Source organism: Protomyctophum parallelum, assembly GCF_964188405.1.
Source record: "Protomyctophum parallelum genome assembly, chromosome: 9".
In the NCBI taxonomy this organism is placed as follows: Eukaryota; Metazoa; Chordata; class Actinopteri; order Myctophiformes; family Myctophidae; genus Protomyctophum; species Protomyctophum parallelum.
The window spans coordinates 30,352,886-30,370,044 of record NC_139706.1 but is presented as its reverse complement, the minus strand read 5'-3'; the positions used below and the strand labels follow the sequence as shown (position 1 = coordinate 30,370,044).

At 42.0% G+C, this 17,159-nt stretch overlaps 2 protein-coding genes across 2 annotated transcripts in view; one reads left to right on the top strand and one right to left on the bottom strand.

Annotated features, from left to right (window-relative positions):
- The window catches only part of dscamb (Down syndrome cell adhesion molecule b), a gene marked incomplete at its 3' end in the record, with an annotated part of 194,574 nt that overhangs the window by 21,429 nt on the left and 155,986 nt on the right, over positions 1-17,159 (top strand). The window contains exons 2-3 of the mRNA XM_083773030.1: positions 12,457-12,774; positions 13,767-13,913. Coding sequence (XP_083629156.1) covers positions 12,457-12,774; positions 13,767-13,913 — 465 coding nt within the window. The remainder of the gene's footprint in view (positions 1-12,456; positions 12,775-13,766; positions 13,914-17,159) is intronic.
- npat (nuclear protein, ataxia-telangiectasia locus) overlaps positions 1-17,159 on the bottom strand; it is a 231,620-nt gene that overhangs the window by 168,533 nt on the left and 45,928 nt on the right. The window lies entirely within an intron of this gene.

Here is a 17,159-nt window from a genome sequence, read left to right as displayed (position 1 = left end):
TCTCAGTACAGTACAGTACAGTACAGTACAGTACAGTACAGTACAGTACAGTACAGTACAGTACAGTACAGTACAGGGACCCCCCGGGGACCGCCACACGGTAACTCTGTCATTTCTCGACCGTTTCGGACGTGGGGCGGCTCGCCGGAACCGGCCCGGCACCCTGGGCGTGTTCCTGCGGGTCTGGAAGTTCCGTGGACCCCCGGGCCCCCACACGGAGTTGCACCACTTACTTCACACGGGTGTGATTTTCATATCTCAAATAGACTAATGTGAAAACTGCAGCAACATAAATCCTAATCCAATTTGGCCAATGCTGCACCGAATAGGAGGCTTTTCAAGTATCCACATCTTCCTTTGATCTGCTTCTCTGCAGCTCAGATGCTGTTGTAGCATTTTTTTCCCCCAGCATTCAATTTAGTATGAAATTAACTAAGTACTTTCATTTACATTTTACTGGAGACTTTGATGTCTGGGAGTTATTCATTTTTCTGTAGACTTTCCTGATTATTTTTTTGTCAAGGTGCGAACTGTAGATTTAATTATGAATTACATTGAATTGGGAACAGGTGTGTAGATGTCTGTCTGGGTTACACAATAGTTTCAGTTTTCTTTATCTCACCCTGTCTTGATGTTGGACATCACTTAACCATAGCGTCTACATGCCAGATAATGGATTTTTAAGTGGTGCAACCACTTCATTACGGAGCTTTGTGTGTCTCTGGGTCTGTCCGTGGCTGGCTGGCTAGCTGGCTGGGTCTGTCCGAGCCAGGGGGGCAGTCAGCCAGATATTTCGTGAAGCCTCATTTGAAATCGGTAGTTCATATAATGGCCTGTTGTGGCGCTGGACTGGACCCAAAAAGCCCCATAGCTCCATAGAGGCCCATGTATTTTGGCCCAACTTCACCTAGACTGTATTACCTTAATAAACATGGTCATGAATACTTTCTTCTTCCAGTCACTAGTTTAAAGTCTCATTTCTAATGTCATAATATTCTTTTTGGAAAACTATGGTCCCATTAATTAAAAAAATTACCATAAAGTCGCGTATGTTCTGAGGGGCGTGGCTACCGTTACAGTCTATGATCGGGATTCCCCTCCCACTCAAGAGTCTTCTCCTCCCACTCGAGTCAAAATAAAAACCAACGGAGAAGAAGGGGGGAAGTCCCGCCTCGTTGTCTGGGCAGCCAATGACCAGCTGGTACAAAACGGAGCCAGCCAATGGCCAGCTGGTACCAAAAGATGGCGACTTACATCAGGAATTAGCATATCATTACAGGCTTCATTTTACGTTCATGTTAGACCCGGGGAACGCTTTGTCCATATTTTTTACAGTCTATGGTCCGAGCACGAAAATATCTGTCCAAGCACGAAAATAGGTTGTTTGTCACAACCAAGTGTCACTGTTGCGCAGTCTGACACACACACACACACACACACACACACACACACACACACACACACACACACACACACACACACACACACACACACACACACACACACACAGCACAGTACAGTACAGTACAGTACAGTACAGGGACCCCCACATGGTAACTCTGTCATTTCTCAACCGTTTCGGACACGGGGTGGCTCGCCGGAACCGACCCGGCCCCCTGGGCGCGTTCCTGGGGGTCTGGATGTTCCGGGGACCCCCGGAAACCCCCACACTGTCATTTCTCGACCGTTTCGGACATGGGGCGGCTCGCCAGAACCGGGCCGGCATCATGGGCGCGTTCATGTGGGTCTGGAAGTTCTGTGGTTGCACCACTTACTTCACACGAAGGAAGAAAACAAATGATCATCAAATGATCACCATATTTCAAAATCAAATATGAAACAAACACTATTTTCTTGAATGTAACATCAGTAACACATGATTGATTTTGATCATATGCAGTCCAAGATCGTTCACACAACCGAAATGTCAACAGGTGCCTGATAAAATAAAACAAAACAATTTGTAGAACAAGAGAATGGTAATCACAGGCTTTTCTCCATGCTACCTCAGTGAAATGTATTAATTCATACATTTCACTGTGGGAGTATCAAAATCAGTGTGCAGATATCCTATCTTTGTTTCTTCATGTTCATGTTTTTTTGTGAGTGGATGTGCATGCTTTATTGTTCTTTTCCTTGATCCACATATAACCATGAATGATTTCAAAGCTATTCATCTTTAGATATAGATTCCCTATCAGTGGAGGAAGTACTCAACCCAAAGACTTGAGTGAAAGTATTGGTACTCCTGGTCAAATATTACTCCACTTCAAGTGAAAGTATTGGTACTGGTTGCTCTGACACATTTCTACTTGAGTTAAACTACGGTATTGATGTATTCAACTGAACAGGCTTTTAGAAATGTGCTGACCTCATCACTTTGATGACGGCTATGACCGTTTTTATCCCAAGGAGTGTTTTTTTGTGCAAAACCGCCGCCCCCAAATTGTGAGCTTGTAGATCAGCTATTTTCAAAATATTTGTATACATTTTAAAACTTAAAACGGGACATTCTGCATAATGAGTACTTTTCATAGCCTACCTTTTTTAATACTGGACTTAATTGTAACAGAGTATTTGGCAGTATTGATACTTTTAACTTAAATAAAACATGCGAGTACTTTTTCCACCACTGACCCCACCCCACCCATAGCTCAGCTCTGTATTATCAACAGAACACAGGGAACATTGATATTCCCTGCACCAGCTGGGGAAGAGAAAGAATTGGAATTTAATATGGCTTTTGATGTATTATTTTCGCTGCCCCTGCCGCTTGCCACACTCCAACGTAACACATACGTATATAGCACAATAACCAATTCCATTTGAAAAGACCTAGCATAATATGTCCAAAATCAACAACCACAAAACCAACATCTTAAACTAAAGGAACCCTATAGTACTAGCATATCGTCTCTGTCGGATGGAAATCTCATATGTCCAAAACTGAACTGTACTGAACAGCGGGCGATAGCCAGACGAATTGTCCGGAAGTGCATTATTTGTCTATGAGACCCGGCAACTACCGGTGAACGGCGGCGATAGCAGGTGAACAGGCGATAGTCGAAAATTGGGTGGAGGAACGTTACCCGAAAATAATTTATCTTTTGTGCAACATGTCCAGCGATAGTGGGCGACGTCGATTAGGCGATGTGTCGCTCGCCGTTGTTCTCCCGCTGTTAAAACGCACTACTTTTCAGGTTTCAAATAAAAAAATACTAGCAAAAGTAGCAGATCTACAAGCTCGACGCGCGTCGCTTTGGCCCACCTTTCGAGATTGTAGATCTGATCTTTTGATTTGTGACTGTACTATGGTCAAGTTACTTTATGAAAAAACCCACAAAAAGTTAGAATATGGAGATATAAGAGGTTTCTGCCTGACAGCAACTATATACACACTTTTCACAGAATCCACTTCATTCAAAGACTGTTTTTCTGCAAAGCCCTTCTTCCCGTTCCAGCGATAAATGCCAAGTTATGATGAAACAGCCTTCCTATGTAGCATTCACAGTCTGCAGTGAGTTGTAAAGTTGGAGGCCAGCACACTGAAAGTATTGCTGTAAATGTTCACATCAGTGATGGGGGTTGTTTCACTTTTCATTTCATCTGGCGGTTAAACTGGGATTTCTCAATATCCATCCTTTACTACTGGATTTACCACTTCTGGATTGCTGCCATTTTACATCTAGAAGTTAAGTGAATTGAAAGTGACTGACCCAAATGCAAACACTGATTGCATAATACATATATTATATAGCTAACTGTTGACATGAAAGTATACCATTAATTAATGTATTATTATTATTATTATTATTATTATTATTATTAATCACTGATATCGTCTGTCAGGTGGAAACCTCATATGTCCAAAACAGTTACTTTTCAGGATTTAAATTAAAAAATGGCAAGCTCAAACAATCAATCAATCAATCAATCAATCAAAAATAAAAACAAGACACGTTTTGAGCTTCCAAGATCTGCTACTTTTGAAGCTTTTTGTGTGCTCAGTTAGGACATACTTTTACGAAAAAAACACAAAAAGTTAAAATATGTAGATGAGAGGTTTCTGCCTGACGGCAACAATATATGAATTATATATGCACATATTCCTCACAGAAATCATAATATAGTTTCCCGGTGTCCCCCAGGGCAAATTTTTTCCCTCAACTCCAAATGGTTTTTCTACAAGCTCAACACGACATGTTTTGAGCTTATAATGTAGATCTGCTTTTCGCCCAAGGACAGAGAGAAGCTAGTAAGCTACTGTATAGTTCATGTGGTTGAAAGGAACTCACACCTATGCACAACGTTTATTGTATTATATTGCTTTCCTTTGTAACGAGTGAATGCATGCTATTGAATCAATGATCCTTTAGCAAACATTTCTCAAGACTAAGATTTTATTTAGTCTGCTGTCAGATGAATAAGATTTACTGTATCAGAAAATATTAAACAGTATATAGGTCCCATTTTTACAGTCTTTGGTATGACCCGGCCGGGGATTGAACCCTGACCTCCCATTCTCAGGGCGGACACTCTAACCACAAGGCCACTGAGCTACACATGCAGTACCTTCACATTCAGTAGATCCTGTGATCTTTTGTGGCCAGATGTAATTTCCTGAGGTCTAGTAGGACTAATTTATAGTAAATAATAGTAAAGAAATCGCCATAATATTTTGTTTAAAAAAATAAGACTTATTTAGCCAATGCTAAAATCCCTAAAACAAAAGAAAGCAGCAAGTTCCAGGGGGTCCCTAGCAAAATACATAATCACTTTATCCATTGATATGATATATTGGCTATTCAAAATGATCTGCTATTTTTATAGTTGGAAACAATATTGAAAATGTTAGGATTATTATTATTATTTACACAAATATTCTCTTCTGGGGGTCCCTGACACCAAACATTTTTAGATGGGGGTCCACGGCCAAAATGTGGGGATCATGACACAAAAGTTTGAGAACCACTGCTCTGGTGACACTGTAATGAAACAGTGAGTGTGATGCATTTGGCTACCTTGTAGATCAGTTCTTTTCAATGTGTGACACAGGCACACCGCTAACTATAAATCACCTGTAATGAACAGTAGGATGGCAGAGAGGTGGAATGGGAGCAGCAGATTTGCATTTATCCCTAAATGGCTGGGTCTAATGGGAGGCCCCTGATGTCAGACGTTTTTATCTCAGGATTCCCCTGTGTGTGTGTGTGTGTGTGTGTGTGTGTGTGTGTGTGTGTGTGTGTGTGTGTGTGTGTGTGTGTGTGTGTGTGTGTGTGTGTGTGTGTGTGTGTGTGTGTGTGTGTGTGTGTGTGTGTGTGTGTGCGTGTGCGTGTGCGTGATTGATTGATTAGGCTACTGTATTAACAGTTTGCAGAAAAAAGCACAGGAAAGTACAATTCAATGCTGCTAAGAGGATTTAAAACCCATGCAAGAAAGCCTATTGCTTTCCACTGTTCTGTGTGGTTTTAGTGTACATCGTCTGTCGTGTGGAAACCTCATATGTCCAAAACTGTTACTTATCAGGATTAAAATATAGCAAAAGTAACAGATCTACTGTGGATTGGCTACTTTTGATGCTTTTGTGTGACGCTGTAGTATGATCAAGTAGGGCGTTCATTTATGAAAAAACAAGTTTAAATATTGAGATAAGAGGTTTCTGCCCGACAGCAACCACATGCAAGCACTATGAGTCATTCCTGTGGTGTCTGGTGTGTACAGTATGTGACCAGAGAGCTAGCTGTCATCTGGGCAAGGTTCGGTCTCGTCTGTGAGGCTGTAGCCTAATTCACGCTTCCACATAGTACAGCGCCGTGTGTCGCCTGCCCAGAAATAATTTATTTTCCTCTCATGACGAAGTGTGAATTAGAGTTAATGTGAACAAGCGCCGCTACTCTGCTGCTCATTAAGGCACTAACAGACACGGAGCATCTCCTGTCCTCACAACCCCGGCGTTGCCCATACCAGCTCTGATCAAATTGACCGATTGACAGATTGAGACACTGGATTGATGAATGCGTAGACAGACGAACAGATAAACAGGGACTGGCAGCCCAGGTAAACAAAGAATGATTTTCTCCTCTCCTAACATCAAATGACACCTTCAGACTATGTCTGCAGACTCCACCTCACCCCATATACGTAGCACTTAAGGCCCGCTGTCCACCAAGACCTCTACCGCTGGTAGGCATATTACACACAGTACGCACTGTGCGTTGGGCAAACACTGAGGGGGGGGGGGGGGGTGCCAAGCCCCAATCCTCATTGTTTACCTGGTACCCTCTACTCTAGTTTCAATGTACAGATTGTTATTTAGATTGTTTAGACAGATGCTAGGTTTATGGTATACCTTTTATCGTAGTTTCACAAAGCACTACACTGTCTGTCTCCATATGTATGTGATTATTCCTCGTCTAGCGTCTCCTAAATATCTAAATTGTGAATTGTATACCTGAGTGTTATATTGTTCGTATGAATGTTAACGTGCTTCGTATTGGTAGGTTATGCCTCATCGCGTGGTCTCTCGCAGAAAGTCACAACAGTGTACATGCATTACACATTAGGCTTTTGAAACTGCTCAAGCAGAGAAAAGGGCTGGAAACGGTTGCGATCTGAAACCTTGTTAGGAATTTATGAAGTGCTAAAATGTTTTCTCCCCTGGGGAGGGTCCCATGACGCAGCCCGGCTGCCGGTGGCCTGGTGACACTGCAGCCCGAGTTCATGCTGTTGCGTGACGGTGTCACACGTTGAAAATAGCAGACCCACAAGCTCATAGGTCTGCTATTTTTGAGAAATAGTACTAATAGTAGAAACTATAGTAGAAATAGTACTAATCTAGTGTGGCCCGGATTTTGATGTAAGAGCGTTAATTCACTCAGACCATTTAAATGTTCACATCAACCTAAAACACAACAGATTCTCAATACAAAGGTGACAATAAATAGACTGCGACAAGGATTTCCCCCAAGATGTATATTCAACAAAATAATCAAATCAGACATTAATACACAGTACAAAACAGATTGTATACAAACAAAATAATGTTATTTACCTATGACTATTGAACACAACCCATGTGGAAGGCTCAACACAGGGAGCAGAGTCACTAGGATCAGGGCCTAAAGTGTGACAAAAAAGGTCAGTCTCAAGGTCAATTATACCTGCACTTACATACATACATACATTATCTACAATATAGCCGCAATTTGCAACTCTAGATTTTTTTATATTGGGATGAATCTAGAGTTGCACTCATCCAATTTGCTTTTGTGATCTACTTGTATTAAACGACGTTAAACTCACCAACATTGCAGCTCGGCCAAGCTTGAATTATTCTCTTTCAATCTGCAAAGCTTTTGTTTCATAAAAATCCACCGTAGACATGTTATAAGCTACTTTCTGTCAAGAAATTCTCTGTGATTATTTTTCTAATTGTTGGAGTTTGGAAGCACTCGTCGAAGTCACTGAACGGTCCTGCGTACCACCTGTTTCGCATTTGCACATAATGCAGGAGGCAGCAGCGCGACCCGTTAATAAAATGAGTGCTTCCAAACTCCAACAAGGATCCCCTTCAGAGAATTTCTTGACAGAAAGTAGCTCATAACTACTACTGTGGATTTTTATGAAACAAAACTTGGCAGATTGAAAGAGGATAATTCAAGCTTGGCCTAGAGCTGCAATGTTGGTGAGTTTAACATAGTTTATACAAGCAGATCACAAAACAAATTGGATGAATGGGGAGTCAATGGAGGGTATTGCAACTCTAGATTCATCCCATTATAAAAATTGCAAATTGCAGCTATCTACAATATTCACCTACCTGGGGCATTGCACCGCCAAAAGGCGATTGCCTCCCGGTCACAACCAGGATTGAAGCAAAGAGATTCTATATAAAGAGGCGACACTCCTCAAATACTTGGAATCACCACTAGATGGCGCAGCGGTAGCGCTTTGACGTCATCACACCAAGATGGAGGCAACGCTGCCGCTCCCACCACCTAGTGGTGATTCCAAAGACCGTAGTCAGAACGTTACTTTTCCATTGATAACTGGAAAAGCTCTGCTCATATAACTCTATGCTCTGCTGTCGGCTCTAAATTAATCATAAATAATTAAATCGGATGAGCAACGTCTTCGGGCACATGATCACTTATAGCCGTTTAGGCTGGCCTGGCTTGATCACCCAAATAATATGCTACACAGTGAAAATCACCATTGCTGTTACTTATTTTATAGACTGCTAAAACAACAACAAAACAACCCATAGAATTGTCAATAATGTAATAATAAAAATAATTTAATATTAGCATAATCACAATTTAGATAGTTTTAATATATAGGCTAATGTTATTGTATTGTATCTGTTTCACATTATGGCTTTTGTGTGCTATTATGTACAGTAAGCCTATACAGTATAATAGGCCTGGCTTTTGTAGGCCAGTATGTAGGCCTATACAGTATAATAGGCCTATCATTTTGGTCATGACCCATTGGAAAGCACTTTGGGTTCACTGTTGTTTATAAATGTGTCACATGAATAAAGACGATTGATGTTCTGGCTGTCTGGGGAGAAAGGTTTCATGTAGGCTATATCAAACAATAATGCTTTATAATGGTTGTAGTTATATATCTTTTCCTTTCCATTGCACTAAAATCAGAATTCAATTTTGGATTTAGGCCACGCCCAGTCGCACACACACGTTCACGCACACATACTTCTATTCTGAATGAATATGTTACTAAAGTAATTTCAGTTTTGATCCATTCATAAATATGATAAACAATGAGTAAATAATTAAAGTAGTAAGCATATTTATAATACCTTTTCGCTGTTCAACACAGACCAGTTTTGTGGAAGCATAATATAATAGAATAGAATGGAAATTACTTTTAAATGTTTTTTAGAGCAACCGGAAGTTGCGTCATCACACCAATATGGCAGAGGCACTTGGCGCTGGTTGTTACTATGGGACTTAATGGGAGTGTCGCTGTCAAGGTCTGTCTCCCCATGCACAGACCATGTCAGCCCTGGCCACTCCTACTTTCCATTCCACTCTGCAGTCCCATTCACTCACCTGTCACCCTCTTCAGCCCACCTGTGAACAATTTGACAATTTACCTGCTCCCTTTATAACTGGACTCTTTACAAACACTCACTGTCAGAACATTCGTCATTATCCCTGACCGGTACCCTGAAGTTCCTGGTTCTCAGTTTTGTTCATCTTGTAAGGTTTGCTTTTTGGACTCTAACTACTGCATTGTACTCTAGAGTTTTGCCCTTTGTACTTCTTAGTTTTATTTTGTACTTTTGGCCTTAAATAAATCTTGTTTATGGCTTTGCATATTGGGTTCAGTCATCCTGCTATCCTCACAGTCGCCTCTTTATATAGTATCTCTTTGATTGAAGAATTGAATGCACAAATATGGGCATGTACAACTTCCTGGTCTCAACTGGGCATGTATCTTTCCTTCCATGGAGCAACATGGCGTTGCCCGTACGGTCTTCGCGTCTCGTCCTCTTTAGACAGTCCTTGCAAACATTTAGGAAGCAGGAAGTGGGAGGAGCTCTGGCCTGTATATCCACAGTAGCCCAGGAGGGACATTTCCCGACTGGCTACACTAGCATCATAGGTAAAACAAGAACCTATTACCTATCATCAGTCTAAAAGTAGAATATCCACAAAAAAATAACAATAATCTGCACATTGAAACTACACACACACACACAGGTTGTGTCTACACAATCATGTGTCATATAACTGCACAGGAGAGAGAAGTAGAGTAGCTACATTTCATTTTTGCATAAGCCTGCAAGGTCGTCGAGGCTGGAGCAAGTGCTACAGGCTAAAGTGGGGTCTGAAGATGTGAGTCTTCAGATTACGGTGGAAGATTGGGAATCTGCTCTGCAGTTCTAATTGCAATGTGGAGTTCATTCGACAGTCCAGCCCAGAGGGATAGGGGTCTGTTTTAGTATGGATGTCCTCAATTTATCAGTCAGCATAATCTTTCTTGTGGTTGTGGATTAGCATTAGCATTTCTTTATATGACCATTTAGGATAACATCTCTGTGTAGGCCTATAAGAGGTGTCCAAGATGACGGGCTGTTGCCCAGACCTCATTGGTCTGGTGGGTTTTTCTTTTATGCTTGAATTCTTTATTGTCACCCTGACTGGATAATAATATTTTTCCATAATAAGATGTAAGATGAATCGGGCGTAAGACACCTATACTGCAAAGCCTCTGTGTCCTTCAGAAGCCTACGGAGAGCTACATGCAACACGTTGCTTCACACACACACACACACACACACACACACACACACACACACACACACACACACACACACACACACACACACACACACACATACACATATGGCTGAGACGGTGAGCCGTGCTGTACTGTACTGTGCATGTAGCCACAAGACCATCATCCTCTGGCCGCATCACTCAGAAATCAAACGCGTAGGTAGCAATTACTAGTGAGCCTGCCAGAGCTAATTGGTCCCATGTTGTCATGTCTCACCCGCCATCCCTCTGGAGAGTGCTCCCGCACACAGATGCATTTAACATCATTCTCTGTAACCGTGTGATGCTCACTCCAATCAAAGCATTGGAGCATAATCAAGGCTTTTTCTGCAAGGCAACTGACCTTATTTCATAATTGATGACCCTTTATGTTGATTTAATGTTGCTGTGCTCCCATGGAGGGGAGCACATGAAGAGTTCTTATTGCTAAAAACAAATAAAGATAAACTCAGCATCACTAGAGACTGTATAACCTTCATGACCTGAAAATCATTTCTAAAATACCTTAAAAAGACCAGTCTGTTAAAGGGACACTTCACCCTTTTTGCAAAAAAATATATGTTAATGACGTTTAGAAGCTTTAGAACACTTTCCTGGGGGTATTTATGTGTGTAATATGTGGTTTTAGATATTTTAGATTGTAGCAGTGAGCCTGTTGTCTCTGATGTCATGGACACTGGGCTCACTTCCTTCCTGGACTACATGTTGTCTCAGTAAGACAGCTCTCCCCCTATCCACAAGGAGGAGCAGTGCACCAAAGAATTATGGGAATTGTAGTCCAGGAAGGTAGTGAGACCAGTGTCCATGACATCAGAGACAACAGGCTCACTGCTACAATCTAAAATATCTAAAACCACATATTACACACATAAATACCCAGGAAAGTGATCTAAAGCTTCTAAACGTCATTAACATATATTTTTTTGCAAAAAGGGTGAAGTGTCCCTTTAATGTGTCAACTTCTTGCCTTTTTCAAACTGCAGACCTGCATTTGTTTTGGTAATGAATCCTTTATCTGCAAAACATTTTTTTTCTTTTCTGTGTTGCATTCCTGTATTTGATCAACTCACACCATAGTCTTCATCTTCTCTCTTAGGCCTCTCACAATTATTACATAAGTAATAACAAAACAGTTAAAAACAAAAGGCTAAAAAAACTGAGCTTGTAAATCTGCTACTTTAGCTCTTTTTATCCTTTTGTGACACTTTGAGACCGCGTATATATATTCTACGTCCGAGCATAGACATGGTAACGCCCCGCCTGCCTGTGATTCGCCTACCGACACTGCCCGTCTTGCCCCAATGGTCCCACCAGACTGTCCTCCGAGACGCGAGGTTACTCTGTGGTGGGAAATAATACAAGTACAAGATAATGATAGCTTGCCAGCTTGGCACGTGCGACTTGTAACTTTTATTTTTGTAGAAGAGGCAAACTAATATATAGTTTATGCCGTTTGTTTTGATTGAATGATTGAACACGTATTTGTATGTGTTGATTATTGTGTATTAATCTAATTATAGTAAACTAATACTATTATACTAAAAAAGATAAAGATCAAGGGAAAAGAGACCTTTTTACAGTACAATAATGTTTCAAGTTTACACTGTACGCTACAGTGTACACATGTAAAATAAACAGCATAAACAATATATTAGTTTGCCTCTTCTACAAAACATAAAAGTTACTGTCGCGTGTGCCAAGCTGTCATTCCTTGTATTATCGTACTTGTATTATTTATTTATTTATTTCCCACCACGGAGAAACCTCGCGGCAGACTATCCAGCATAATCCACCTTGGAGGAAAGTCTGGTAAGGCCGGCAGTGTCGGTAGGCCAATCAGAGGCAGGCGGGGCGTTACCATGTCTATGCTCGGACGTAGAATAGATAGCTTGGAGACCCACCGGTGTAGCAGAGTGTTTCCAGTGAGCCAACATGCACAATAGCAGCACCTCCACTCTGTTTGACCAGAATGGAACAGAGCCTTAAATAGTAACATTGGTAACACCAGTGAAGGAAGTTGGACGAGGCTCGGAAGTAGGAAGAGTTATTTCCAAAATGGCTGCTGTGCTGAATAGAGCCTATTGCCAATTTGTCATCATCCAATGTCATGATGGTGACCACCTCTACTTCTCTCTCCTCCCTTGTGCAGTTTTTAGTGAAGACCTACATTCCAGCCTGTACTTCGTCAATGCATCTCTGCAAGAGGTAGTGTTCGCCAGCACCACAGGGACCTCGGTGCCCTGTCCGGCCGCGGGCGCGTCGCCCGCCTCGCTGCGCTGGTACCTGGCGACGGGCGAGGAGATCTACGACGTGCCGGGCATCCGCCACGTCCACCCCAATGGCACGCTGCAGATCTTCAACTTCCTGCCCTCCAGCTTCAGCAAGCTGATCCACGACAACACCTACTACTGCACTGCCGAGAACCCCACGGGAAAGATCCGCAGCCAGGATGTGCACATCAAGGCAGGTTAGTAACCGTTGGAGCATTCAGTAGTAGTCTAGTAGCCAGGATGTGCACATCAAGGCAGGTTAGTAACCGCTGGAGCATTCAGTAGGGGGGTGAAACAGACCAATCAATTTAATCCATTACAAAAATGTCATTTGTGGCTGTCGGGCAGCCACCTCAATATTCAAACTTTTTGTGTTTTGTGTTTTTTTTTTAAATTATAAATAAACACCATAATTAACCCATTCTGACCGGGCACCCATTTTGGTGTCGGCATCATGTTATGCTTTATCTATTGAAAAATAGCAGATCTACAAGCTCATATCGCGCCACTGAGTGGCGCGATACGAGCTTGTAGGTCTGCTATTTTTGAAAAATCGAAGAGCAACTGACATTTTTAGAATCTGATCTCAGGTCAGAATGGGTTCATCAGACCAGTGTGTGTCCGGCGGAAACCTGGTATGAATCTGATCTCAGGTCAGAATGGGATAAGCACCCTACATGATCATACAATCAATAAAACATACACCCTACTTGATCATATGAAAGTATTTCAGCATTACACAAAAGTATCAAAAGTAGCAGATGAACTTGTCGATGAAACTTGAATTTGAACATATGAGGGTTCCACCTGACAGAGGTGATACAATGGGGCTTAACTGGTTAATTGATTTGATGATACAGTATATATATTTATTTTTAATATATATTTAAAAATATATAACGTGCTTGACAGTTTTTTTCTCCACTAAAATTATTTGATAGGTTTAGTTAGTAGTTACTTTGCAGATCAAATTTGTTCAACAAAACATACATTAACTACTAAATGATAATGTATTATTATATATCACATACTATACGATATATCATCATCATATTTACAAGTATCGTCATCATACATAAAAAAAAATCTAATTTGTTTAACAAAATGTTGTCGAGTTGTGGGCTTAGATTTAGGTTTTTGCAATGTTTGCAATGTCAGTTTTCTCTCCTTCCTGGTTTGCCCTTGGCAGTGTCTCGAGAACCCTACACAGTGCGCGTGGCTGACCAGAAGGCCATGCGAGGCAATGTGGCGGTCTTCAAGTGCATTATCCCCTCCTCCGTGGAGGCCTACGTCACTGTCATATCATGGGAGAAAGACACGGTCTCACTCAACTCAGGTAAGACCCCTGAGCATTTCCTTTACATATTTGAACTTTTTGTGTTTTTGAAAATTCTCATGCTCTACGACAGAACTGCGATTATTACGGCATGTTTGACAAGCTTCCCCCTCAGTAGCCGCCTCCCTACACAGTACATACACCAGTGTTGATTCATCCAGACCATTTTGTAACTCTGAGAGAGTGCACAAATTGAACCAAAACTGAGGTTCCATTTGGTTGTACCACTCTCAGATTTAAATGAATGAACCCTTGAGATTTCACTGTGTTCTCTTTCTCTGCTGTACGTGCTCCTGTGCTCTCTCCCTCCCTCTCTCTCTCCCTCCGTCTCTCTCTCTCTCTCTCTCTCTCTCTCTCTCCCTATGTCCCTCTCTCCCTCTCTCCCTCTATGACTCATTTTACCTGCTTACTGTCATCATCAGCCATTACCAGGGACTCAGCCGCGCTTGCTGGCTGTGTGACCGTGTCCTCTCACTAGCCACAGGATGTTGATATCTGTCACAACCAATCACTGGGCTTATAGTCCATCCTTGCCCCCTCTCTCTCTCCCTCTCCTTTCTCTCTCTCTCTCTCTCTCCCTCTCTCTCTCTTCTCCACCACTCCTCGCAACCCACCACTAATCCTATACCGTCACCACCACACCGACCCCAACCGACTTCCATTTTGCCTTCTCTGAGGGGTAAAGTGGAATTGTTTACATAGCCTCATCATTGACCTATTTACCCTCTGGCAGATGAAACCTACTGCGCAGCATGATAATGCAAAAAAAAAGAAAAAAAAGAAAGAAAAGACATCAGATCTTTTTCTGTGTGGACTCACTTCATTTTCTCCCCCCTCCCTCCCCTCACTGAAACTAAATGGGATGCTTATCTCTTTGATTGCTTCCTGCGCTGCCCGCTGGCTGGGTTTTTAGCTCCATACTGTGGCCGTTCGTTGGTTCATTCGGGGACCTGTAAGTGAGCACTTGATGTCATTTGACTGAGGGCTAGAATCTGGGGACGGACAGTGTTTTTTTCTGCTTTTTTGGTGGCATTTTAAATGCGTCTGCTCGAGCATGAAGATGTGTCCTCTGATCCATGCCAGTGCCTTCATTTACTCACAGTATACTGGAGGTACTCTCCGCTCTGGCAGCCAGTCAGATATACGTACTTTATGTGTGGCCTCATCTAATGGATGCCAAGAGAGAATAAGGGGGCATACACATAATTATATCTTTGCTCTCGGGCTGAAACCTCTTATCTCCATAGTCTAACTTTTTGTGCGCATGCGTGTGTGTGTGTGTGTCAATGGAGTGTAAATGCGGACTTAAATTCGAGTGTGGGTTTTGAAGCGCGCTCAGATCGGCACGGCATTTATGAAGTGATCGTAAATAGCTGATCCTTGCGTAATTTCGGTTGTAGCATTGATAAATGTGACGGCAGAAATCAATCTGGCACTCCCTATGAAATCTAGCCTCGCCCTCGTTTTTGCGACATGAACAACTGCAATACAACAAAACAACGTATGGAAACCATAGTTCATCATCACATGGTTTGGAGCACAGATTCATAAAAGTATACAATCAAAAGTATACAATACATTACACGATATACATAGACATATCGGAAGGCTTTCCCTATTTGTACAGTGGAAGAACATTTTTCAGAAAAGCACCCAATTTATAGATTACTTTTTTTTCCAGATTTTAGTAATGCAATTAATTTAAACATAGAAGGGTGGGTAAAAAAATTAATTGGCAGGTATTTTTGCCTGAAATTCATAATGCTAGTATTCTTACATTCCAACAAAACATGGTACTCATCTGGCTTCATTACATAGGTTACAAATCCTCTGACTTCTTTCCAGTCCTTTATATCTACCGATGACCTTTGGAATTCTTGTGTAGTTACATGATGGAAAGCCAATTAAAAAGTTTCCCCTGCTCGCCTCGCTGCCCACCTCACACACACCCCCCCCCCCCCCCCCCCACACACACACACACACACACACACACACACACACACGCACGCGCGCATACGCAACTTGCGATCTCAACTGTCACTGTATGTTGTTAGTTGTATATAAAGTTGTAAATTATTAAAGTCTTTATTCATTTAATATACAACAAGATATATTTGTGAACGAAAATCTGAACCTGTGAACCATGAATTAAATAATAAATAGCTCACATGTCATTGGAATGAGTTTGGACTCGCTCAGCCCGTGACAGCCACACACACGCTGCTGTTTGTCCTGTCTGTCACTGTGCCTGTGGTCCGTGACACTGTGACCATGCACGTTTATGACAGTCTATATTAGATAGGCTCGCTGCAGTGGCATGGTCCTGTCAATTATATGAATGTCTGTGGTACTGGTGGTGGTACTGTAGGCTGGTTGGGTTACCTATCTCCGATGGCGGATGCGGTCCCCACGTGCGCTCATGGCTCGGCGCTTTTGGCATTCGAGCGACGCGTCAGGTTTATCCTTAAACGAGGATGAGACGAGGAGATTGCACATAACTCCAGAAAGACATGGGCCTGCGGTATAGCACAGTACCCACGTTGGGAGACTTGACTCTCCAGCTGCAGTAGTCTCCAACGTCTCTCCATGTCATGAAAATATTCCAGCACAGGCAGCGCAAATCCTCGCATGTATGCGCTCATGCAAAACACTGTTTAAATGGCATCTAACTTGCAACATTGTTTTTAATTGCGTGATTTTAATTGCTTGTACACTTGGAAATATCCTAACAATTTCATGCCTTTACAAAATATATTTTTTCACATGTATTCTATTTATTAGTTTAGGAGTGAATACATATGTTTAGATGCCTATGACAGCCGAGCCGCTGTCATAGGCATCACATAGCTGTCTATAGAGTATGTTTATTTTTCTTGAATTTACTGAAGCTTTTGTTATGGGAGACTCTCATATTGCCCACTTCATAATCCCTTACATACGGACTCCCATCTCTATATTCTGAGTAAAAGTTTCTAATTAGGTTTTGCCCTAAAAGGGTAGGATAGGAAAGGATCGTTACATCACATTCTGTGTAAGCATAATGAAGAATAATTCTTATTTAATGTTTTCCAGTGGCAACCTTCGTAGTGCTACCGCACATTTTTGAGTGGTGCAGCCACAGCAATGTGTGTCTGTCCATATGTGTAGGGTACCAACAGGTGACAAAGTGGCGCTGTTGAGCTTCACACTGTGCACAGGTGCATGATGGGAAGCTGAGTTTTTAGTGTTAGTGTAACACCAGCACAG